The sequence below is a fragment of the Rhinolophus sinicus genome, linkage group LG03 (assembly GCF_036562045.2).
Source record: "Rhinolophus sinicus isolate RSC01 linkage group LG03, ASM3656204v1, whole genome shotgun sequence".
NCBI classification, from domain to species: Eukaryota; Metazoa; Chordata; class Mammalia; order Chiroptera; family Rhinolophidae; genus Rhinolophus; species Rhinolophus sinicus.
Window position 1 is genome coordinate 56,136,153 of NC_133753.1, and position 25,304 is coordinate 56,161,456.

The 25,304-nt window shown below is 39.7% G+C and overlaps 1 protein-coding gene and 1 long non-coding RNA gene across 3 annotated transcripts in view; one reads left to right on the forward strand and one right to left on the reverse strand.

Moving 5' to 3' along the window:
- Positions 1–23,866, reverse strand: part of TMOD3 (tropomodulin 3) — a 63,262-nt gene extending 39,396 nt beyond the window's left edge. Inside the window, exons 1-3 of one of the 2 annotated variants that reach the window (XM_019730631.2) lie at positions 23,683–23,861; positions 23,032–23,140; positions 1,008–1,194 (exon numbers count right to left, since the gene is read on the reverse strand). In XM_019730631.2, coding sequence (XP_019586190.1) covers positions 1,008–1,133 — 126 coding nt within the window. In that variant the 5' untranslated portion in view covers positions 1,134–1,194; positions 23,032–23,140; positions 23,683–23,861. Of the gene's footprint in view, positions 1–1,007; positions 1,195–23,031; positions 23,141–23,682 lie in introns of both variants that reach the window. The other variant, XM_019730629.2, reaches the window with a different exon arrangement.
- LOC141570587 (uncharacterized) lies at positions 1,127–8,043 on the forward strand. Its single transcript, XR_012494752.1, has 3 exons — positions 1,127–1,257; positions 5,519–5,593; positions 7,100–8,043. It is a non-coding gene; the product is annotated as an uncharacterized LOC141570587 (long non-coding RNA).
- Positions 23,867–25,304: the final 1,438 nt, after the last annotated feature.

Below are 25,304 nucleotides of genomic sequence, written 5' to 3' on the forward strand. Positions count from 1 at the left end.
GTAGAAGGTATTGCCGGGACATGATCAAAACAGCACTGTGATCCTGAATTTCCCCCCAGATTTAGGTGTGCCGAAAACTTTTCTTTACGATAACAGTTATCGTTAAGGGATTTGACCTACGGTACTGATACATTTATCCAAGTGCTAAAGTAATGTGGAGAACAGGAGTTTAATTCTCAATAAAAATTTAAAAACATCCCAGCAGGAAATGAATGTATGGTAGTAACAAGAACAATTTTATAAAACAAACTACCTCAAGCCTAAAAGGCACTAAAAATTAATGTCTTGGCATAAAGAAACTTGTAAATAAAAGTCTCTCAAATAAGCATTACACCTTCAGGTTAAGTAGCCATAACCTAAGGGTTCTCCCCTCACTGTCCCCCCCAATATATACCAGGGAATAACAATTTATGGGTCAAGGGTCTCCACCTTAGCCTGTGTAATTTAAAAGACAAACAACATCCACTTGGCAAATTAAAACATGCATACATATACTCAGGTCTGCTCCACATCATTGCAGGCTTGCTGAGCCTACTTAGGTCTGCCCTACCAATGACTAGGAGCTTACTCGATGTGGTCAGCATCTTTCAGAAAGGAAGGTGACAATTATAGATTCAAAGTCACAAAGAACCTTCCAGACACTCTGCACTGCAGCCGTCCTGGTACAGCGGCTCGGAAGAGGCACAGAGGTCAGCATATGTCAAAGAGCTGATCATCCGCTGCGTTTTACCAAAAACATTCCTCCCTGACCAGGGAGAAATGATTTCTTACAGTAGAGAAAATTTCAGGAGACGTTTGAAAATAAGGATGTTGGAGAAAGTAGTTTAGCATAGTCATCTCAGTAAGGATATGGAGGTAGAAGTGGGGGAACGAGATGAGACAAAAAGCTGATTTGGATAAAGGAGTGCCAGGGAAAAGTCATAGAAAAGCTAACTGCTCACAGATAGCTACTTAGTTTCAAAGGATTCGAAAAATTATTTCATTTCTCTTCATTAGGGAGCACCTACCTCAGGGTCAAGATCATCCAGAACAGTTTCCAGCTGTTTCAGTTCTACTTCTGATAGATTCCCAAGGAGCTCATCTTCATCGAGGTCCTTGTATTTTTCTAAGTCCTTCCGGAATGGTAGTGCCATGGTTTGCACTTAGTTTTTGCTATTTGGTACAGTCAGAAGTGATTTCTACTTTTTCTTAAAGCTACGGAGAGAAGAACAAAAACATTTAAAATATCATCTCCACCTTCTTAGATCTACTATTAGGGTAAGTGAAATATAATTTCCAGTGTTATATATTCTTTGACCATGTCACATACTACCCTTTTCTATGGATCATTCAATGCCTTTACCTTTTGTGATTTGTTGACAAAAAATAAAAAAATAAATTAACTGGGGAAAAAAGAGGGGTAGAAGGGAATAAAATTCAAATCCATTAAAATGTTTACTTGACAGAATTTAGATTTTCTGATAACTGAGTTTTAGGGGGAAAGAACTTATAATATGTGTCAAAATACAATTTTTTCCATCAATGGCTTTCAATTGATTGCTACCAGAGTACTTTGCTTAAGCACATTATGTTTAAGGTACAGTTGTTTTACTGTAAATTGCACAGAACATTATTTTCTGTCTCAATATTAATATGGTGGACATTAATACACTCCCCATGGGAGAAGTGGCCTCTTGCCATCAGAAAAAAATATTTTTTGAAAAGGGGAAATAAAAAAATTTTTTAAATGTATTTTTAAAGGAAAAAATATAGCATTCTGAAAATGTTCAGTAAAATACTAAAAACCATGCTGGGATATGTCATCCACTAATTGGCAGGACTGGTAAGGAGGGTCTGATTATAGGAAAGGACCTTCACCATTTCTCCACTGTGTGGATCTCTCCCAAACAGATAGCTATGAGATGATTCAATAAGCAGCATCTTTCCAGATACCGTAGGGCTGTTCTACAGGCAAAGATACTTAAGTCCCACAAAAAAATGTGAAGTAAAAATAAAATATTTCTACAAATTCTAGCCATATATGTGGATTATTTTTGTCTTCATAAAATGTTCTTATGTGATTGAGAAATAATCCTTAAACTTAGTGATTTGGCTAAATTTTTTTGGCTGCAACACACCCAATACTTCAAAGTTTGGATAGCTTCCCAAAGGGAGCACTTTGAAGGTGACCATAGTGATATTCAGCAATGAGGTATGTACCAATTTTTCTAGGATGAGTTTGCGAATTTAATTGTCCAACCTCGTATTTCCTTTACTTCGCCCTCCCCCCATGTTTTCTCAACTTAATATTTTAACTATTTTCCATCTCAGACCAGTAACATTTTATGGATCCTTTTATGTGTTTTCATTTCCTAAGAAACATTCACCACAGGTCTGTCAGCTAGTGACTAGCAACCACGTGGGTCCAATAAAAAGCAAATTAACAGAACTGTGCTTATGCAGATGTTAAATTGCAGGCATTTTGTGCAATTGCCCAACACAGGTCTGGCTTATATCTTTTTTACTGGAACTTCATCAGTTTAGCAGTTATCCTAGATTTTTTGTTTTATTTTAAACAAATTATTATCATTATTGTCAACACTAAGTTTGATAAACCTCCACTTTGTACTTCCAACTTAAGCTTACCATATATCCTGAGTGTGTTTTCTCAAGATTAATTATTAATAATTTTCTCAGTACTACTAAAAATCATACAAACTACAGAGAGGATTCAACGAAAGATATCAGCACTTTCAAATATATTAACCATAAAATGCAATTTTAATGAAGGTGGTAGGCAATTAATTTTAGGGGGGAAAAAAACAAAAACTAAGACCACTTTGAAAAAAATGCTCATTTCATAAAAATACCAATGCCATGGTATTTGAGAAAGACAGGGGTAAGAAACTGATTAAAAAAATATGAATATGTACCAAGGGTAACTATTTAGTTTATGCTATGTTTTAATGTTTGGACAATCAATATAAAAATAAGTTTTTAATGTGGTGTAACGTAATTTCCTGAAGTGTATAGTACAAGCATGAGCCACATTAACACAGTTTCCATTAATGACTGACCAAAGATACCAGGGAGGTCCCATAAGACTATACTGGAGCTGAAAACACCCTATCACCTGGTGCCAGCATAGCAGCCCTAACGTCACAGCACAATGCATTACTCACGTGTTTGTGGTGATGCTGGTGTAAACAAATGCACTGCGCTGCCAGTCGTATAAAAGTACAGCACATACAATTACGTACAGTGCATAATACTTGGTAATGAATAAACAACTATGTTCCTGGTTTATATGTTTACTATACTTTATCATTATTTTAGAGTGTATTCTTTCTACTTATAAAAAAAGTTTGCTGTAAAACAGTATGTTGTGTTGTGTTAGAAGCAACCTCATACATCTTGTGTGTACTGCATCTCTTGATTGCATCATTTCGCTTGTGCTCGATTTACTCTCATGTTGTTTTCTATAGCAACATATACACAAGTTTGTAGCCTAGGAGCAGCAGGCTACACCATATAACCTAGGTGCAGTCGGCTGTACCATCTAGGTGTGTGTGAGTGCACTCTGTGATGTTCGGCAGGACGAAATTGCCTCATGACTCATTTCTCAGAATTTATCCCCATTGTTAAGCAGCACATGACTGGATATAATAAAGCCAATTTCTTAGTCAACACATATTTCAAAAAATACATATTAATTATTTTGAGCATTCCTTCCCTTTACTCTCAAAAGTATTCCCAGTGGGGGCCATAAATGCAATGGTGACCCTATTAAGGCGGCACTATAAAGGACAATATGATAGGAAGGAGATAGTAGGAAGAAAGGCAATGTTATATAAATACGCGTATGCCACCCAGGTTCTATAGGTTTGGAACACAACATTCCTTGGAGTGACTAAAAGAGTTTACTCCAGTAGATTGCCCTTTATCCTAAAGTAAAAATCTATCATACAATGCATGTTTATACTAATGCTTAAAGAAAAAATGAAGAAAATGAGGGCATTTCCCAGCTTCAGCAAGAGACTACTATTAGTCTCATGCTCTCCTTGCCAGTTGCATCTCCCTCCCCCAAAGACGTAGGCATTGTACTGAATTCTGAATTACTCATTCTGACTCTACATTTTTACCTTAAATGTACCTATCCTTAACACTTTTCGTTTTTGGCTTTTTTGCACTTTATATAAATTGACTTACACAATATGTACCCTTCTGTGACTTTTTTTTCACTCAACATTGTCTTGAGTTGATGCTTAGAACTGTACTTCTTTCACTTTCATTTCTACCGTGTTTCCCTGAAAGTAAGACCTAACTGGAAAATAAGCCCTAGCATGATTTTTCAGGACAACATCCCTTGAACACAAGCCCTAATGCGTCTTTTGGAACAAAATTTAATAGAAGACCCGGTCTTATTTTGGGGGAAACACGGTATATAGTATTCATTTGTATAAATGAACATTTTTGTTACTTGCGGTCTTCCCCTCTCAATTTTTCTGCTATAAACAATCTAGTTACCTACTTCCCGGTATACATGTACAAGAGTTTCTCCAAGTTGTTCAAACCTAGGAATGGGATTACTGGGGAAGGGTATGCTTATACTCAACTTTGAAAATAGTTTGACATTACCTAGCAAAGTGGTTGTACCAACTTCCATGACAATTCATGGTGCTCATCCTTGCTAACTGTTGAGATTAGTATCAGGGTTTTTATTTTTGGCCATTCTGGTTAATGTGAAATTATATTTCACTGTAGTTTTAATTTGCATTTTGCTGAATTATGATAAGGTTGAGCATCTTTTCATAAGTTCACTCATTGTCCAATGGTGTTCCTTACTCAGTGAAGAATTTGTTGCCCCCCCCCCTTTTTTTAAGGAGGGTGCAGCTCACAGTGGCCCATGCGGGGTTGACAACTGGCAACCTTGGTGTTATCAGCACCACGCTCTAACCAACTGAGCTAACCGGCCACCCCATCATTGCCCATTTTTATATCATGTTGTTTATCTTTTTTTAAAAATAGATACTCTTAATATATTCTGGATACTAATGGTTGTCAGTCATATGTAAAAAAATCTCTTCCATTTTCTTTCAATTCTTAGTTTATTATATTTTCTAGGGGAAAATGGTTTTAAGTGTTTGTTTTTTTTAATTTAATTTCTTAAGGAATTTACTCGTTTGGCTTGTTTTATCCTTTTCAAAGCAATAGAAAGCCATTTCCTTCAGAGTCAGATTATGAGATTTTGCCAAGAGACAAAAAATTTCAGGTAATATAATAGAAGCTTCAATTCTGCTTCAATAAAAAGCAAACAACCAGTGTTCATCCCACCTAATGTCACTCAAAACTTATTAGCAGCATCCTTTCATCAGGTGTTCATTTCCTCAGATTCTCTAACTTGATTATACCTTCCCTCTCAACTCTCTTCCTCTATTGGGGAATGTCTGTGTACTAAAAATGTTCCAAGTGTTAGCAGCAGAAAGTCCTCAGGAAGGGAAGCTCTGGAAATATTGCTTTGATTTGTTTTCTGTCCTAGGGATGACCTGCCCTCACCTGCTCATCCTTTGACATCTACCTACTGGAAGGGGAGCAAATTCTGAATGATGAAGAGGTGAATCCAGTGTGTTAGAAAAGTATTTCATATCTATCCTGTGTCTACAAGGGCTTTATAAAATCCCCAAGCTAATGTAAAATAAGATTCATAAAAAAGCAACAGATAACTTACACAACACAGGAATGGTTTTTTATTTTTGTTTTTAAGGAGGCCGCAGCTCACAGTGGCCCATGTGGGGATTGAACTGGCAACCTTGGTGTTACTAGCACCACACTCTAACCAACTGAGCTAACTGGCCACCCCAGGAATAGTTTCTTTAAAGCATTATATTCTCATAGTCATTTTTAAAAATATATATAAGCAAAAAGTTTGTATATATGCAAAAATTAGGTATGGTTGGTAAGTTAGGAAGAAGTAGAAATTTTTTACATTAGAAATTCTGGTATGTGCAGACTGTTTCATTCTTCACCCTTAACTCATTTTTAGAGTAGCAGTTTTCATGTTTTAGAAATCCTTGGGGAGGGCTGATTAAGACACAGATTCCGGGCCCCACCCCGGTTTCCTGACTGACTGGTCTGGGGCAAGGTTGAGGATCTGCATTTCTGACATACTCCCTGTGGTGTTGGTCACGAACTGCATTTAGAGATTCACTGCTCGAGAGCTCGTGTTGTGTCAACTCTGACAACTAGGTTGTGGTGGCCTGTCTTTTCCTACTCACAGGCTAAAGAACTTTAAGATAATCCCCCAAATCTACAGGGGCTGTTGCCATGGTGTGCTTTTCTTTTCACTCTGCCACTGCTTTATCTCATACTCAAGGACATTGGGAAACTCCTGGAATATTCGGGGCCAAAACTCTTCGTTCTCCTAACCAACCTCCTTTCCATTTATCACTTATCTCTAGAGTCCTCCTTATTTTTCAAACTGGACTTCCAGGACCCTGCTAATTTTCAGATGGATTCTCAGGAATCTCATTTCACTGAGGCATTTTAAATTGTAGCTTTCTATTTGAATTAATTTTTAAAAATTTAAGCCACATTCTAGATCTTTCGGATCACTTAAAATGAAGCACTGTTTTAAAACCTCAGATGCCATGTTTACATTTATATGTATCATGGCACAAGCACCAGGTAGAACCTAAATGATGTATTCACACAGAATGGAGACAGCATTTTGTAACCAAAGGTTTCCCTAAGATTCAAACATAAACAAATGGTGGAAGAGTTAAGTTTGCACATGACTAACGTACTTTCTTAATCCTTAAAATTAATATAAGCTACACAACAACCCAAACAATGAATACATTTAGTTAAAGCCCATATCCATGTCTCTAGACTCTATAATCTAATACCTAAACATATGTATTGTTGACTGTTAGTTTCCCCCTGACCTACAAGATAAAGTCCAAATTCCTCAGCATGAAATAAACAGTTCCTAGCCTGGTCCTAGCTAGCTTTCCAGTATTATCTTCAGCTGCTACCCATCATATAGCCTATACTCCAAACAGGCCCCTAACATCTAGGTCTCTATGCCTTTGCTTACTCTGCTCCCTCTCTATAATGCCAGCATTCTTTCTCGTCTACCTCCGTCCTCAATGGAACCCCTCTACGTTCTTCAGGGCCCAGCTGAAGTGTTGACAAGCATGTGGAGAAACCGAAACTCTCATCAATTGCCGGGGGAGTGCAAACTGATTCAACCACTTTGGAAAACTGTTTGGCAATATCTACGAAAACGAAACAATTCGTACCATAATGACACAGCAATTTCACTCCTAGTTATAGACCCCAGAGAAATTAGTGTTTGTTAATAAAATAAGATGTGTAAAAATGTTCAACGTGGCTTTATTCATAATATCCCCAAACTGGAAATGACCCAAATGTCCATTATCAAGAGAATACACAAATGAATTGTGGTATAGACATAAAATAGAATACTACATAGTAAGAAAGAGCAACTACTCATATGTGCAAAAACATGAATCTCACATGCATTATGTTGAAAGGAATATAAAAAGCTAGACATAAAATAATACGTACTACATGCTTTCACGTACATAAAATTCAAGAACAGGCAAAACTAATCCACGGAGAGAGAAATAGTTATTGGGAGACACTGATTAGGTAGGGACATTAGAGAACATTCTGGGGTGATGAAAACGTGCTGTATCTTGAACTGAGTGGTAATTATACAAGCATATACAAGTATATACAACCAGTCAACAGACTCACCCAAATAATCATGCTTCTACAGACGATGTCACTATGCTCTTGAAAAGTTTGCCAGTCCGGTAATTGCACACTTCCCGAAAACCGTGTATAAGGAATTGGTCTCCTCTGCTCAGAGAGATGGTGCCTAGCTAGCACAGCTCTCCCTTATTACAGTATTAAATGCAACTTGCTCTTTTTATTTCAGATGTTGACTGTGGACTAACAATCTCATGGCAAAAAAAAATTTGTAGTGATTACATATTTAAAATAAAAGTATTTCAATGTTGATATATGTTAGATAATAGTAGTTAGGATCAAAATAGTCCCTCGAGATGAATATCCATGAAATCTTTTGACTTTATGGTTCACCACACAATAACTTCATAAGTATCTGCTTCAAGTTGCTTTGGTTAAAAAATTCAAAATCAACATTCCTTTTTCTTATTAGTTTCGACCTGGCTTCAGAGTTAATCTGGAAACAATTTTAAAATAAGTTATCTCTGCCTGGAGATTTTAACATTTAAAGATCTAAATGCTCTCTTGTTTAATGTTAGGCTTGAGTTTCATTTCTGCTGGTCTGAGGAACATTCTTTGATGGAGAAGGCTGGAATAAAGAAAGTAATCTCTATTGCTGGCATTGTCAAAAGCAGAGGCTGAGGATGAAAATCGATCAGCGATAGTATGTGGCAAAAACGCCAACTGCAAGGGAGTTTTAAGAGTCTCATAAGGTCATTTCCTTTTTATAAGTTTATGATTCTAGATAACACTAATTATAACCAAAAAATGTACTTTGTGTCCGCTGCACCCAAAGCACCATGTATACAGTATTTAACTTCTAAACAATGAAAAACATTTATTTTAGTTGTATATAATGTGTATTACTTTTATAGTAAATAGGACTTTTTTTTAAAAGAAAATAAATTGGATGCTAAATCTACTCTTCTGTTTGGTTCACTGGCTCTGCTATACAATGAACCCTAAAAGACAGTGCATTAAATAATGATTTTTGTGGAGTTCTTGAGTTGAGCCAAATGTGGGTACATCTGAATGAGGTAGTTGCTTTGCACACAAAAGTTTTGAGAAAATGGTGGCTGATGATTCTGTATAAAAGTTCCAAGGAAACTAACCTACCCAGGTATGAGATTAGTTAGTAGCCCTGTCTTTCCTGTCATTGCTATTGATGAATTTTAAAAATGAGATCTATAGACCCCAAAAGCATAAGGTAAGAAAATAAAGTCTGAAGTCTGAGGGCAGCCCAGAAAAACTTGTTAGGGCTAAAACAAAGAAGAGATTTAACTGGAAGCAGGTTACTGAGGGCAACCTTCAAGAAGAAAGCAGCCAGATCATTTCTGTGACTCTTACAAGAAAATGGTTGACAGGTTCCTCATACCACTTCAAAAACAATCTTTCAATAAGACTCTGCTGAGAGACTTTGTGGCTCCCATGAGTACCCTACTTCCTCCTCTGGCTCAAAGCAGCCAAACCAGCTTCCAGTCCTAGCCCTCTTTGCATTCTTCTTGGTGGAGCAGCAGGATGACACACAAGGCCGGGTCGGAGAGGAACCCAGTCTGTGCAGACCAAAGACGAATGCCACAGGGACCACTCAGTGTACCGTTTCTCAGTACCAAAGGATTTTCAGTCTTTTCTTCTTCTTCCTCCCTCACCCTTGGTTTGTTTGCTTAACAGAATCGGTAGACTAGGAAATCTTGAAGATTTTCTAAAAGTTGTTACAAACAAAAAAATTAAAATAGAACTGACATCATATGAACAAGTCTCTCAGGGTAATAAGGTTACAGAGCTTTCTATCTCGGGTGGTTAACTTACAAGAGCCTTCTACCAGTCACAGTGCGGACAAAACCAAATGTGATTAGGAGGTAGCTTGCAGGGAAAGCTTATCAGTGCTCAGCCATCAATTAAAATGCTGAATCCATTCCAAGTATCTAATGGACAGACTAATCTGAGGGTTTTCTTTCTTTCTCTCCCAAAGGGAAGTATCGCTATGACTCATTCTTCCTCTTGCAAGAATTTTCTTAATCCACCAAGTTAGTAAGCACTGGACTATATACAAAATCCTAAAATAAACTAGGCTAGGTCTAAAAGACATCATGCTGAGAGCAAGCTGAATTTTATGCAGTGAACAAAAGGTAAACAATAAAGTCTTTCTTTAGTTTCATCCCTTCTGAATTTCCTGGGCTTCAGACTTGATTTTTTTCTTCATTCTGAAAAACTCTCTTTTTCTCCTTACCAATTTCACCATCTTCAAACCAATACATACTGGGGGTGCCAAAAAAGTATACATATTTTAAGAGCTGTTATCTATGCTCAAGCAGTTGTCTGCCATAATCAGAAGTGTCTGGACGCTGATGGTAACCACTTTGAGCACCTCCTGTAAATGCAGAAGTCAAACGTGACTTGTATTCATCTTTTGTTATCGGTATATATTATTACAATTAATACAGTTTTTTCCTTTCTTAAAATGTGTATAATTTTTTTGGCACGCTCTGTATTTTTATACATTTACTAAATGTCTCTTTCATTTAATGTACTGTTCTGGGGGCGGGGACATTGGACTGGGGTAACAGGACATGGGAGAGGAAAGGAACCACGGAAATAAGAGGAAAAGAATTTGAGTAAATTGCATAGAACAGACTGTTGCTCTATTACTCCACTTTATGTTTCTCAAACTGGAATTTAAAGAGATCACAAGAAATCAAAGATATAGCACAAACAGGGCGCAGAGATTGTAATACTCAATTGTAGATTTAATGTTAAATCTAAAAACAAATTTAATACTTTTCAATTGTCTTTTGATACACTATTTCTATCCATTTACAAAAGTGGTGACCAGCAAAATTGGGCTTATAGTGAAAATATACCTAATTGTCCTTCAGACCGTCTCCTGCCACCTTCCATGATTAGAGTACAGCACAAGTGGTACACTGAAAAAATGCATCACTGGGCTGTCTCTTCTCTTTCTCCACTCCCTTAGTACATGCATGGGCATACAGAACCCTACACTCTAGCAATTCTGTATCAACAATTGTGCCACAACAAAGATGAAGAAGTGCATCATTATTCAACTGAAAATGTGTTTATATAGAAAACATACCTCCAAATGAGGAAACTTTCCTGGGTGAAGTCAACGATTCTGAATAAAATGTGCCTAGATGAAGTTGTACATGACTGAAGTTAACAATACTTGCAGATCCAATGATTGACAGTTAATAAGGCATCAAACATTTTGTATAAAAGTGGTCCCAGCATTCTAGAGACTTTAAAAAGATATGGCTTTGGTAAAACATAGAAGAAAGTGCTCTAAGGGATTGTAAGAACTAATCTAAACCACCAAAATAAGCCCACAAGACGTGGAAAATGTCAGAGAGGATATTTTTAATATGAAGATTTCCCAATTCAATGATCATAAAATAAATACTAATATACACACAGTATATAGTTACTATTGTCACTTGTGTTGTATATTGTTATTTGTATTTGTATTGGAAAATACTATACTATCTTGGCCAAAATGTCAAACAGTACATTAGATAAACATCGAAAATAAAAAGTCCTTAAAGTATCTCCCCTACCCTCTCATTCTGCTAGTATTTTAATCCTTCGAGACCAGATTTTGTTTTGAACCAACAAATCTCTTCAATAAAATTCATTCTTTCTAATAATAAAATTCTACCTTTCCCTGTTTTGTGGAGGATGTGTCTGGATGAATTGTAATGGGGATAAGATAGTAATAGATTTTTCACAAATTTAAGGGGAAAACCTACAGTCTTGAAACTAAATGAAAAAAAGTCCTCAATTTTAGCTAGACGCAATTCAAGCCCCTTTTCTTTGCTAAAATGAGAGTCCTATCTTTAGACTGATGACTACTTCTGAGTCTTTCCCAAACAAACTGTGACAAACTTAAGTACCTAATATAATCCAATTCTCACTCGAGGAGGAAAAACAAACAAAATCCAAAAGGAACACCAAAATTCTTTGGGAGCAAAAGTCCAGCACTTAGCTCCTAGCACTGACCTGGGGGGGGTCAGTAGATCTATGGAATTAAGGGCTCGGTGATTTGAGCAAGTCACTTCACTTCTCAGCTTCCTGGGCTACATGAGGAATAGCCAAAATACACCCCGGTTTTGCCAATGGACTCCTCCGCGTCTATGACAGATACAGCAAATCAGACACTTCTCCCCAGAGGGTACAGATCCTGACTCAGTCCTCCGGCAGCTACTACCTAACAGACTAGAGAGAAGTGCCACAAAGCCTGTTCAGTTTAGCCCAAGGCTCAATGGACTCAGGTCTGTCCTAGTTCTAATAGTCTATGATCTTAAGGAAACACGTCTTAACCCAACCTTGGAAAAAAACATTAACTTACCCTCATCACTGCCAAGATGAACAATGTTTAAGTAGAAAGGAAAATATGAACGCTGAATCATGCTATCTAGATAAGCACAAAAACAATAAAGTGACATACTTCAGGAAAGTGACTTGAAAAACCAGGATAGATAGATTAAACAACAAAAAAAGTAAATAATGAAGTCAAACATGGGCCCATGTTAAGTAACAGAGAAAAAAGAAGTTAAAGTGGAATGGCCATATAAATAAAAGCTTTTCAGAAAAGTCCCATATAAAGCAAATTTGTACAGATCATTTCCTACTTTTCCATAATAAAATTAGAATGTTTCTATGAAAACATGAATTCTCAACGCATCATAAATCTTAGGAATGAATGCTAAAAAAGTTTAATCACAAAATCAAACAAATTTTATTAATACAGTAAAAATACTTATTCATTTCTGCCTTGTTCTTTATTTCAGTCTCTCTTTTAAAAATAAGTTTAAAAGCATCTAACTACTGTTTTTATTTTAATTAAATTAGGAAACCATGATACTCAAGAATAACATAGTAATAGTACTGGAATATATTGGGGGAAATTAACTTTAGAATAAAGAAAATAGATTTCGAACTTAGGAAAGAGGCCTTTGGGACACAGGCTCCATAAAGGCTTTAGTTTCAGACAATGATTCTAAGGAACTTTAGATGGGCCACCCAACACCATTATTCATCCATATCCATTCCTCAAATTTGATCCACTTTATTATCGTAAGAAACATAATGGTAAAGAAATGACCCCTAAGATCCTTCTAAAAGTCTACTATAAATTCAACTCGACTTTTCAAAAGTACCTTGGGAATAACTCTGGAAGAATCCACAAGAACCAGAGATAAACTGGAGCGCTGAAGATACAGAAAGAGTGTTCACTATATATCCAGTGGTCCCTTTTGGGTTATGTATCAATATGCATTTGTTTTATTTGTAATTTAAAGAACTCAATCGTTTGTTGCATTTTGATGCTGTGTATGAAAAACCAGTAACAAATACTACCTCTGACTTTTGAATTATGCATGCTATACCCAGGTAATAGCAAAAAGTGCTTTGGTGGAACAAAAGCAAACAAAAAACATTAGCCATAAGAGTCCTATTAAAAGAGTTTCAAAACATTAACTAAAAAAACCCCAAAAACTAACAATCTATGAGACAAATAGCAAAAATCATTTAAAGTGATATATGCTCATAATTATATTATTCTCCCAAGTTCCACAGCTTGGGACCAAAGCCCCTATATAACTGAAACTCTGAAACTGGGAGTAGGGCCAGTTGGGGGTGTTTTTCCCTAAGAAAACATCAAGAGAAATAACTAATTTTTCCAAAGTTCTGTGCAGGCCTTCAAAGCCTGGTGTCTCTGGACCCTTCCCGTTCCCAGGACCGGTTTCAGTACCTAGTAAAATTTCTGAAGCCTCATAGAGAGGAAGTAAAAACAATGCTTTACAAAGCTCTCTCTCCCAGGGACAAACTCCCTGCCTGACTAAGCTCTTGTTTTCCTGCTCTGAAGAGCTTGAGCATAGTCACCTGACTATGCTTGCTGAAACAATGCTTCTACATTTCATTCCTTTGCTTAGAAATTTCTCTTATTTGTTAGGTGTTTGTATTTTGACACTTTCTCAGGTAATCCTGATAAAACTCCACCTTCCAACTTTCTACAAGAATTACTAGGAATCCTCTCCTCTAATCTGGCTGGCTTCCTCGGGTCTCACAAAGATCCTAAGTTCAGCTTCACCCCTCTGCCTCATTAGTTCCCCACAGTGTGTGCACTTCTCTTCAACAATCCTCCCTATTCCCAGACTTCACCTTTCTGTCCTATCCAAACTCTGCACATCCTTCAAAGCTCAAATCCATTTTATGCAAAGCCCTTCCCAGCTCCTCCAACCCTAATTACTCTTTTCTACTCTGATGGTTAACAATACTCAGGGTGCAGCACACCATTTTGCCCCAATACCTGTCACTAATTTGGGTTTCTGGTGCCCCAACTGGCATGACTGCATGCTCCTCAATGGATCAGGCCTCACTCTTACGTGGCGAAGGCATTTCATACACACCTTCAGAGAAACAGCACACTTGTGACTTTTAGGGATACCACTGGTTTCACTCTAAACAATCTCAGGGGGTTGGAGGACATACCAAGCTTTGCTACAGCAACTAATCTTCAGACTAACATGGAGAAACAGCTATGTTTGAAGAGGCTCCCGCCTACAATTTGCATAATATATGCCTTGATGTCTCTCTCATGTGGGAGGTAGGGAATACAGAATCAATCAAAGAAATTTGGTACGCCCTGGAGTTAGGATGTAATTCTCATGGTGGAATGCACCCAAGAAGAGAGAATGAGTTTCCTCGGTCAACCGGGCAGAAGGGAGCCATCCTTTAAGAAAAAGACACTGCCCCACCACCTTGAGCCTGTGTCCCAACAGTAGAGAAGAACCTCATTCTTAATGGGGTACAATCATATACAGAATGAGTAACTGAAGCAATAACCAGCAATGGCTTACTTGTAAGTAACCACGTACGTGGCAGCCAGGAGTGAGCCACACAACCCACTGTAAGTGATCTTGGGAACAAAAAGGACAAGGGCAAGATTATTATCCTCTTACAGACCAGAGAGAGCCCCGAAGAGTTTTTGACAGGAAAAGTCATTGGTATTATTGAATTGCACACTTCAAAATGGATGAAATTTTATGATATGTGAATTATGCCCTGATAAAATTATTTAAAAAAAGAAACTTTGGTAACTGACCAGGAATATTTGCATAAGGTGAAGCCTCGACAGTCTAGTAGACTGTAAGGAGGGCATTCACAGGATTTTATTGCAGTTTCAAGACAGAAGGCACAAAACCTCTGGTACAAAAACTTAGATTTTTTCATAATAATATAGGAGATACACTATAAATGATACTGAAAATTACCAAAATATAGCCTTTGAAAAATACGTATACACATAAAATCCAAACCATATAAAACTACTGAAATAATGAGAATCATACAGCTAGTGGAGATAGGTCCTGGGAAAAAAAGAAAGGGAAGGGCTGGGGATGGAAAACACACCAAATTAATATTTAAGACATGGTAGTTGAAAAAAGCAGAACTGATGAAAGAAGGGAAGTCTGAGAAATCATTGCTATTGGCCAAGAACGCTGGCATGCTGCCCTCGGGGTCATAAGGTATGCTTTCACCTAGGTGCTTTTAAAAAGGGCTAAAAAACATTTTGTCTTTAATAGCAAACAAGGGAAATCAGGAGAGCCATACAGAAGTAAAAAACCAACTTAATTTAATATAGAGAAGGAGAGGAGGTTGCTGAGAGCTTAGTATATGTAAGGACCCAAAACAGGAGTTCAGGATACTAGTTCTAGAATTAACACTTATGATACCAACTGTAAACTATTATTTAAACTGTCTGTATCTAACTTACATCTTAGAAACACATTTCTTTCATTTACCTGAGTTCCTCAGATTAACAAAGGCCATATGCCATATTCCAATGTAATGAAGAGAAAAAAAAGGACTCAGTCATTTGCATACCTGTTATATGCCAAGAACTTGAACATACATATCTCATAATAACTCTGCAAAACATAACTATCCCCATTTCAAAAAGAAACTGAGGCTCAGAGGGGATACAAAGCCTGCCCAAGGATATGTAAATTCTCAACAGTGGATGTAAATTTGAACCTGACCCTAAACTCCATGCTTTTCACACTGTATCACACTGCCTCTACAAAATACTCACTTTCCACCATTTTATTACTTTTATATTACTACACACTGCACATTAATAGAAGCAAATTACTGAAGCAAGAGCTGGAGGCAAAAGAGAAGCAAAAACTATAAAGTAACTAAAGCACAAAAGTATGGGACAATTTAATGCAGTTATCAATAGCCTATAAATTTCAACAACCTCAGAAAGCAATTCAATAGCGCAGAATAATACCTGATGAACACAATGAATTCTAAATCCTATAAGCCTCCAAATCATCTTGGTTAAGTTTGGAGGACTCTATTTAAGACCAGGAAAAAATTTTGTAATACTATATTTTTAAATGACACTTAAATTAGCTTCAAAAAATAGATTTCAGGCAGTGCCCTCGGCGGTCCCTGATCTGTCTCTCGCTTTAACAGTGTTTGGATGGAACAGATCCAGGGACACCCCTTCTCCCAGCCTCTGATCACCCTCCAACCTCTTCTGTAGTCGCAACCTTTGGCATAATCTCAGTCATCCTCGGCCTCTGAGACCAGCCAACACTGTTTTTTGAGCTTAACTCCTTATGGCCGAGTAACCATGGGCTCCCAAATTCATCAGAATTATTCCATCGAGGTGGAGGCCTCCGCCAACCTGCATCTCCTACACCTACCTCTCTCTGGGCTTCTGTTTCCACCACAATGACAGGGCTCTGGAGGGCGTGGGCCACTTCTGCGAGTTGGCCGAGAAGCGTGAGGGCGCCTATCGTCTCCTGAAGATGTCAAACCAGCGTGGCAGCCGCACCCTCTCCCAGGACCTGCAGAAGCCTTCCCAAGACGTGTTGGGTAAAACTCAGGATGGCATGGAAGCCACCACGTTGCGAGAAGAACCTGAACTAGGCCCTTTTGGATCTGCACGCCCTCGGTTCTGCCCACACAGACCCCATCTCTGTGATTTCCTGTATCTATCTTCTCCATAAGCTGTGAGGACTTCGAGTGCAAGCATTTATTTTCATATTGTCAGCCCAACATAGCAGATACTAAATAACTGCATAATAAAATAACAAGGGAGTTCAGTAAGGTTTGAGATCACTGATGAGAGGACCTGGCTTTACCACATCCTAATTGGGGGGCAGAGTCAATAAAAACCTTATTGCCAAGCAACCATGGGCTCCCAAAGTCTACTTCCCTATGCTTTCAAAACTAGGAAATAAAAGTTAGAAATTTTTAAAAAATATTTAACTTGCTCTAAAATTGGAACTCTTTCAAATGATGATAAAACAAATTTTAGTAATTTATTTTAAATTTAAAAAATATTGCTCTGATAACCGTTACTCCCAAAAGTTAATCCTAATTAATGGTCAAATGGTCAGTCATAGCAATAAACGGATACTAGAGATACACCTATGTTTAGCTGTTAATCTGCTAGATGTAGTTAGTGCAGATACAAAAAAGATAAGGCAAGGTCACTTCCTTGTGACCTCGGGTACCAAAGGAAGCATGTTTGGGAATGAGCAACCCTAAGCCCCGTGTCTGGGACCACCCTTCCCGAGGCCCTGTGAAGTACACAGCCGAAGCAACCACATAACAAGGCACGCTCCCTTGCAAACCTTTGGTACGAACCAGGGCTCAGGCCAGGATGAGGGAGGCACTTGCCTCCGGTGCAAGATTTAAAAGGGCACCAAAAACTCAGTAATCAAGATAACACTGTAATGCACACTATTTTTGAAAATCCAAATTAATGTCCTTGAATGAAGCAGAGGCACAGAAAGAAGCTGAAGAGAGTCCACACAGGCCACGAGGAGACAGCACAGGGGCTTTCCCAGGGCCTGCTCCAAGTTCACTTCAGGGAGCTCTGCAGCCTTACAGTAACAACCACTACCGCTGCCAGCCCTGCCACCGTCCCTTCCAGCAGCCTAGCTTCTGTGGGTTTGTGCTCCTGAGACCTAAGAACCTTGATTAATACACTCTATTTGGGCAAATGAGACATGCACATAAAGCTTTTTTTTTTAAAAAAAAATCAAGGCAATATATAATTAACTGACAAAATGGCACTGAAATTAGTGTTACAGAAGTTCAGAGATCACTGTGGGTGGTCAGGAAAGACCGGATTTCACTAGATAAGGGGAGGGGAAGGACGGATACCAAACACACAGATCAAAGTACATGCGAGAAGTAGAGGGAGCCGGGAAAGGAGAGGAAGAAGAGTGAAGGGGAAGGAGTGATCCTCACACACCTGGTTATAGCCAAAGAAGTGAACAGAGCTCCGTGCTTTTCTGCCTCCAGCCCTCAGATCATACTGTTCATTACACCTGATGTAAGTCCCCTTGGTCCCTTTTTCTCATGTTCAAATCTTTTCACCTATTTCAGGGACCACCAGTTCCAACACCTCTTTGAAGAGGTATCCATGGTGTCCTACTCAAAGGGAGATATCGGCCAGAACTAAGGTTGTGGCAGCGAGAAAAGGAAGAAAAGAGGATATGGCAGAAGAAAAGGCTGAGCGGCTGAGCGCCGTGGACAAGCACTGTTCTCTGGCGGAGCAAACTGTACCCAAGAGTTCAGCGGGGATGCTGTGCGAAGGCCAGGAGAGTAGGATGTGAGCTATCTGAGGAGGAGTAACAATGGGGCTCCAGGACGTGGCAGAAGACGGGCAGGTGTGGCGGGTGTGCTGACGACTAACAGAAGGTCCAGCGGCACCAAAGGCCCTCAGAGGTGAAAATGTGCACATCTGTCCCAGCCCATTTCTCTGTATGGTTCTGTGATTCTCCCCAAGGAACTGTAAATCTTAGGGACAAACAGCAGAAAAACGTGCACGCATGTGCATGCCTGCCTGCGTGCTTGTGTGTGTGTGTGTGTGTGTGTGTGTGTGTGTGTGTGTGTAAGGGGCCTTGACTTTCAAATCATCACATACTTATTGATATTTCCCAACCCAATCAAGCTTGCTTACCCACCGCCCCACCCCATCCCACCTCTCTCTCCTGCCAAGCAGGTCTAGCACCCCAGGGGCCATATTAAGGAGAAAAAAAGGGGAGGGGGAAAAAAAGAGCAGCTATTTAAGAATACTAACTTGAATCCATCCACCATGAACAAAAAATCTTGGGGTTACATCAAATTTTGCCATGCTTGCTTGCCCCAGGGTAAGCGCTGCCTTCACAGATGCCAGACTAATAATGTATACATTTGAAGGGCCTCCTCTCTTCTTACTAGTACGTGTGTTAAGGGAATACACCTTAGCAACTCCTCATTAAAATAACACCACAATCAGAGAACTAAAATATTTTGTTGGTTATTTTCCATATGCAAATCCCCTACTTTATAACTGTTTTAGTAATATCCTGTTCAAAGGGATTGTTATGCAATAGGCTAAGAAACTATCTACAAGTCTATATATGTACCGTGTTTCCCAGAAAATAAGACCTAGCCGGGCCATCAGCTCTAATGTGTCTTTTGGAACAAAAATTAATATAAGACCCGGTCTTATTTTAATATAATATAAGAACGAATCTTATACTCTTTAAGACTGGGTCCTACATTAATTTTTGCTCCAAAAGACACATTAGAGTTGATGGTCCAGGTAGGTCTTATTTTCAGAGAAACACGGTACATATTAAATAATACATACATATCAGACAATTGTTACTGGTTAAAAAAGCTTAACTGGAAGATCTAGGAATTGTTTAAAACACCAGAATACACTTTAAATAAATTTAACTTGCCATCATGCTCATTCACTCTTGCCCACTCCGCCGTCATTTTCTCCCAGCTTACCACATTTTCATCCATTTTCTCACTTACACTTCAGGAACTGTTCACTTGTATGTACCTGTAATCATATCAGTGCTTAGATATGCCCATATATGAAACTATTTAATTGTAAAGGGTTATCTCTGTGCATCGGGTATCTTAGTTTGTAAGCTTGTCTTGGTGTGCTTGTGTTCTCTCTAGTGAGTAGGTGCGGGTGTTTGAACGTTTGTACCGGAGGGAGTGTATATCTACCTGTACAGGTCAAAAACTGTGCACATCCGTGGAGGAACTTTGCGTGTGTTTCAGAGATTCTCAAAATGAACTGTTAAGAGTATTAAGGGCGGGGCTCAGGCGGTTAGAGCTCCGTGCTCCTAACTCCGAAGGCTGCCGGTTCGATTCCCACATGGGCCAGTGGGCTCTCAACCACAAGGTTGCCAGTTCAATTCCTCGAGTCCAGCAAGGGATGGTGGGCTGTGCCCCCTGCAACTAAGATTGAACACGGCACCTTGAGCTGAGCTGCCTCCAGGATGGCTCAGTTGTTGGTTGGAACACGGGCTCTCAACCACAAGGTTGCCAGTTCAATTCCTCGACTCCCGCAAGGGATGGTGGGCTGTGCCCCCTGCAACTAGCAATGGCAACTGGACCTGGAGCTGAGCTGTGCCCTCCACAATTAAGACTGAAAGGAAAACAACTTGAAGCTGAACAGAACCCTCCACAACTAAGATTGAAAGGACAACAACTTGACTTGGAAAAAAGTCCTGAGGTACACACTGTTCCCCAATAAAGTCCTGTTCCCCTTCCCCAATAAAATCTTTGGAAAAAAAAAAAAGGAGTATTAAGGGCGAAAGAAGACCATCACAAGAGACTACATACTGTACGATTCCATTTATATAAAATGTCCCACAAGTTAAAACCACAATGACAAGTTAAATCCATAATACAGTACCATTTTACATCTTCTAGTGTGGCTAAAATAAAAAAGGCTGACAACACTAAAAATTGGTGACACCGAAAATGTGGAGCAACCGGAATTTATATATAAACCACTTGGGAGAACTGTATTGCAGTTTTTTAAACAAAGTTAAACATCCATCTACCCTATGACTCAGTAATTCGACTCCTAGGTATTTATCAAGAGAAATGAAAACATATATCCACAAGAGACTTGTAAAGGAATGTTCACAACAACCTTAATTATAATAGCCCAACTTGGAAATAACCCAAATATCCATCAAGAGGAAAACAGATCAACAAATTGGGGTATATTTATACAGCAGGATATTATTCAGGAATAAAAAAGAACAAACCACTGATACATAAAACACAGATGAATCTCAAAAACATTACGTTACCTGAAAGAAGCCAGACACAAAAAAAGCATATACTACTGTATGATTCCATTTACGTGAAGTCCATGACGAGGTCAAACAAATCTAAGGCGGCAGAAATATGGGGTCAAAGTGGTTGCCGTGGGAGAGGAAAATGGCTGGAAATGGGCATGAGGGAAATTTCTACAAGGCAGTGTACATCAGACTGACACGTGAAAACCTACGGAGCCCTTTTTTCCTACTGTTTTACTGGGTCCTCCTCTGTCTTCCTCTTCATCTTTCCCCTCCCTCTGTTGTTCTCTACCCAGGTAAGTTTTTATCCCCACCACTTCTCACCCTTCCTATGATATTGCTCAAATCTAATTGATTTTTCATATACTCACCTCACCCTAGGTTCCAAACAAGTAAATTTACAAAATTATACTGTATTCTATTGTAGATACGGCACATACACTCAAACAATACAGAGAGTATAGCCTGGGGGGACAAAGATGATCAGTGAGTGGAAAAAAGATGACTTCATTTATATCTCATCCCACAACTGCAGAAGATCTCTCCCTCTGAACTCCTACCCATGTTTTTATTCCCTCCCTCCAGATGGCCTTACAAGGCTCTGAACTATAAACAAGTACACATGCCTAATCTCAAAGAGAGTAAGTTCCCGGACAAAAACCCTGTCTTATGGTCTGCATTCACCCTGAACCTAAGACAGTGCCTTGTAAAGGATGGGGCAAAACACACGATGAATTAGTGAATTACTGAATTAACGTGAATGAAAACAGTTAAGGGTGGAAGAGGAGGAGAAAGGAAAAAAACACTGAGAGGATGCAGCAAAGAGAAAGGAGAAGAGAAGGAGGGAATAGAAAAAAAAAAGAACAGAAAAAACTTGGGAAGGCAATTCTTTTGTTAAAGTGAATGATGACTTAAAAAAAATTGAGAGCTGGAAAAAGCCATCGCTATGCATCTAACATCACAGCTATCAGCACTGGTCTTTAAACTGTCACTGCGAACACCTTAAAAACATCTCCCAATCCTTACTATTCAGTGTAGTCTGACAGTAACTACAGCATTCCCTGTCTGACAATGCAGGTCGCAGGGCCCTACTTCAAACCTACAAGATCCTAGGTGATTTATGCATGTTAAAATTGAAGAAGCATCACCCTACACCATTGCAGTCCTTTCTGCTATGCTGCGTCTGTGTTTATTTACGTGGACCAGTAGCTGAGACTTGAAAATCTCTGATTAGAGTGAAATCTATCATTGTAATGGGACTGGATTTAAATGTATGTAAATTTAATGAAGTTAATTACAGAGTAACTTGGCCTGAAGGGCGTATCACAAAATTTTGACATCAGTCATAAAAATACGACTAAAGGAAATTGAGCAGTAGGTCAGTAACACCCTGTAGAACTCCTTTTTGTTCCCTCATGCCTAGCACAGGGCTTGGAACAACATCTGCAGCCAATGTTTTCTGAATGGATAAAATAAATGAATTTTTTAAAAATCTTAGATATTTAGGGCTGGAATAATCTTAGGGTCATCTGGTCACCCAATCTCATTTTAAAGATGAACAAACTAAAAATCCTGAGAGGTTCAAAAGTAAGCAGGCTGAAAGAGAATATATTGGATCTCACATTTTAATTCACTTTTTGTTCCTTTCATAGGAACGTGTGAGAAAGGGGGTTCTAAATATTACAACAAAATGACTGAGGGCTCTTAAAGAAGTGATAAGGTAAAAAGGTGCCTTGGACGAGGAAGAAGAAATCAGCAAAGATAAATGAGACTGGACAAAACCATTTTTCTACGCCTAATTTTTCTTTTTGACAGGCTAATTACTTAATCAAGTTAATCTGCCGAAAACTTAATCTGAAGAATTTTCAGAAAAAGAAACATGAGCAGCAAGAAAATGTTACAAACCAAGGGACACCGCATATAACTAATTTAAAGCTCCACAGGCTTATTTCCTGTTCAAGTATGACCTCCTGGGATAAGTTTTACTGCAGTGTTCATTACCAGATGACTTTTGGTTTTAAGAGAAGCCAAGGGCAAGTTGGAAAAGCGACTCTTAACTAAACATAAAACAAAAAACCTGCGGCTGTTTCCCATTTGTTTATAATCAGAATGCAGGCTTGCAGAGGAAACATACCAATCTCCGTAGGCAAAAATATAACGACCCAGTCACGTCCTCAAAAGGAACCAATACCCAAACTTCACAGCCGGATCCAGCTGTGCTGCACGGGAGCCAGGAATTTATTCTAAGACAGCAAGCAGATAGATCAAAATAGCGAATGCAAGACAAGCCAGATTTCAATCAAAAAAAGGGTGTGCCCTAAGGGTTTTTTTTTCTTTTCCTTTCCAATTTGCAACAACCAGAAGCCTTTGAAGTATTGGTGAGAAAACCCTTTTAAGATGATCGTCCCCCGAGCTACGCCTGGGTGGAGTGGACGGGGCAGGTAGGTACCAGGAGCTCGCACAGCCGCGGGCCGCGCGGGCTGCGGCCGGAGGGGAAGGGGCCGGTCTCGAACCCGGGGAGGCCCAGCCCCCGAGTGATTCATCTCGGGGTTCGCGTTCTCCACCGCGGGCGACGCCCAGTGCGCCCCACCGGTCCCCACCAGGGCCCATTCTCCCCGAAGCAGCCCTCCGCGTCCCCCGCCCCCCGAGAGGGAGTCGCAGGGAAGGAGACCGGGGCCAACGGCAGGAAGGCAGCAACCTCTCCCTCCTTAGCCACCATGGCCGGTGTTACTCCCTTGCCCGCGCCCGCACACGGACTTCCTGGAAAGCACCCGGCTGGACTTACCTGACTCTCGTCCGCTGGGGCCACCGACTCCTTCACAGACCGACAGGGACAGCGTACCGCCCGGTTCGCAGGACCCGCCCGTCCGCTTGTGTCTGCCTCTCAGGGAGTTGCCGGATCCACCCGCCACCAGCTCCCCCAACTAAATCGCGCTGTCTGTGCGGCCGGTTCCCCCTCCGCCACACAAGCGCCTGCGCACTCCCAGGTCGCAGGGTATGCTGGGAGTTGTAGTTCGAGAGAAGAGGGCGAAGCTCTGCGCAGACCCTGGTCTTTACAATCTGTAGGACATTGAAAGCAGTTGTGGATACCAACCAAGCCTTACTCCGGCCTGGGGCAACGCTCTCTATTCGTGGAAATATTTAACCTCGAACCACTGGGAGCTATAAGTATTAGCTAGAGGCTCTTTGGTATAGATTTCCTCTTTACTTTGAGTTTTACTAAAGAGGTACACAAGGCAAGGCTTGTATTGTATGTACTCTTGGTGGTTAATGCGAGGACATGATATCGAGTCCTTTAAACTTGTCATGAAAAACTGATAGAAAGGTAAACAAATAAAGGCTAAAGCACAAGAGGGGCATAAATCAGGTGGATGTCATCTCAAGGGCATGGCGAACCTAGTGATTTTCTTAAGCCTGCAACCATGGATGATGTCGTAGCTATATTCCCTACATTCCCGGGCAGTTTCGGCCCTGTCCAGTCCTCCCATTCCAGCGGCAAGCTCTACACCAGGTGGGGCAGCTGGGCTTACCTGGGAGGATGCTGCTCAAAGGAACAGGACTGGGGCAGATGAGTAGTCTGGAGGGGAGGATGAAGAGAGTGGGAATACCTCAGAGGACAGTTCGATGGCTGCCTTTTGTGCAGGGCTCTGAGGAGAGGGAATAGCAATGGCCTTCCATTCATTCACTTACTCACTCACTGGGAATTTTTCTGGCCTGCTCTTCAGAAGTAAACCATTCCCAGGAATAATGCTCAGCTTAGATACACCTTTCAGAAATGCAACCAGGAAGAAGACTGAAGTGCCTTCATGAGGTACATTACAGCTACACCCAGTGTGGGAGCCAACGAATGGTTACACCTCTCCTGGCATCTACTTCCATTCAGAGCAGGGAGTATTCTGGGTAAGCACCCTGGAATTTCATGCAACTGGCACCCACTAATCACAGCAATGACTATAACTGATGATTTGGAGTTTTTAAGAAAAACCATCCTAAATTGCAAATACTCAGAAGATTGTCAACATTAAATCTTGTGGCCATTACATCTTATTTTCTATAACATCTTAGTGTGAATCAGTTTCTCAAATATTCTTGGAGATCACAGCTTTCTGAGAGTAACTTCCTACAGAATTCAGGTTCAACTAATATTTATTGACTTAGTCCACATCAGGCACTGTATCAGCACTTCCTTTATAATATCGCATCCAATCCTCAAAATAACCCTACAAAGAACATATTAGTATCTTCCATTTCTACAGATGAGAAAACTTAAGACTCAGAAAAGTTAAGTAATTTGCACAAGGTCACACAATTGGAGATGCAGAAATAAAGCACAGGTGTCCTGTCTAGCATGCTTCCACTGTTGATCAGATTGATGTATCTCCTAAATCTCATCAAAATTCTTTAAAG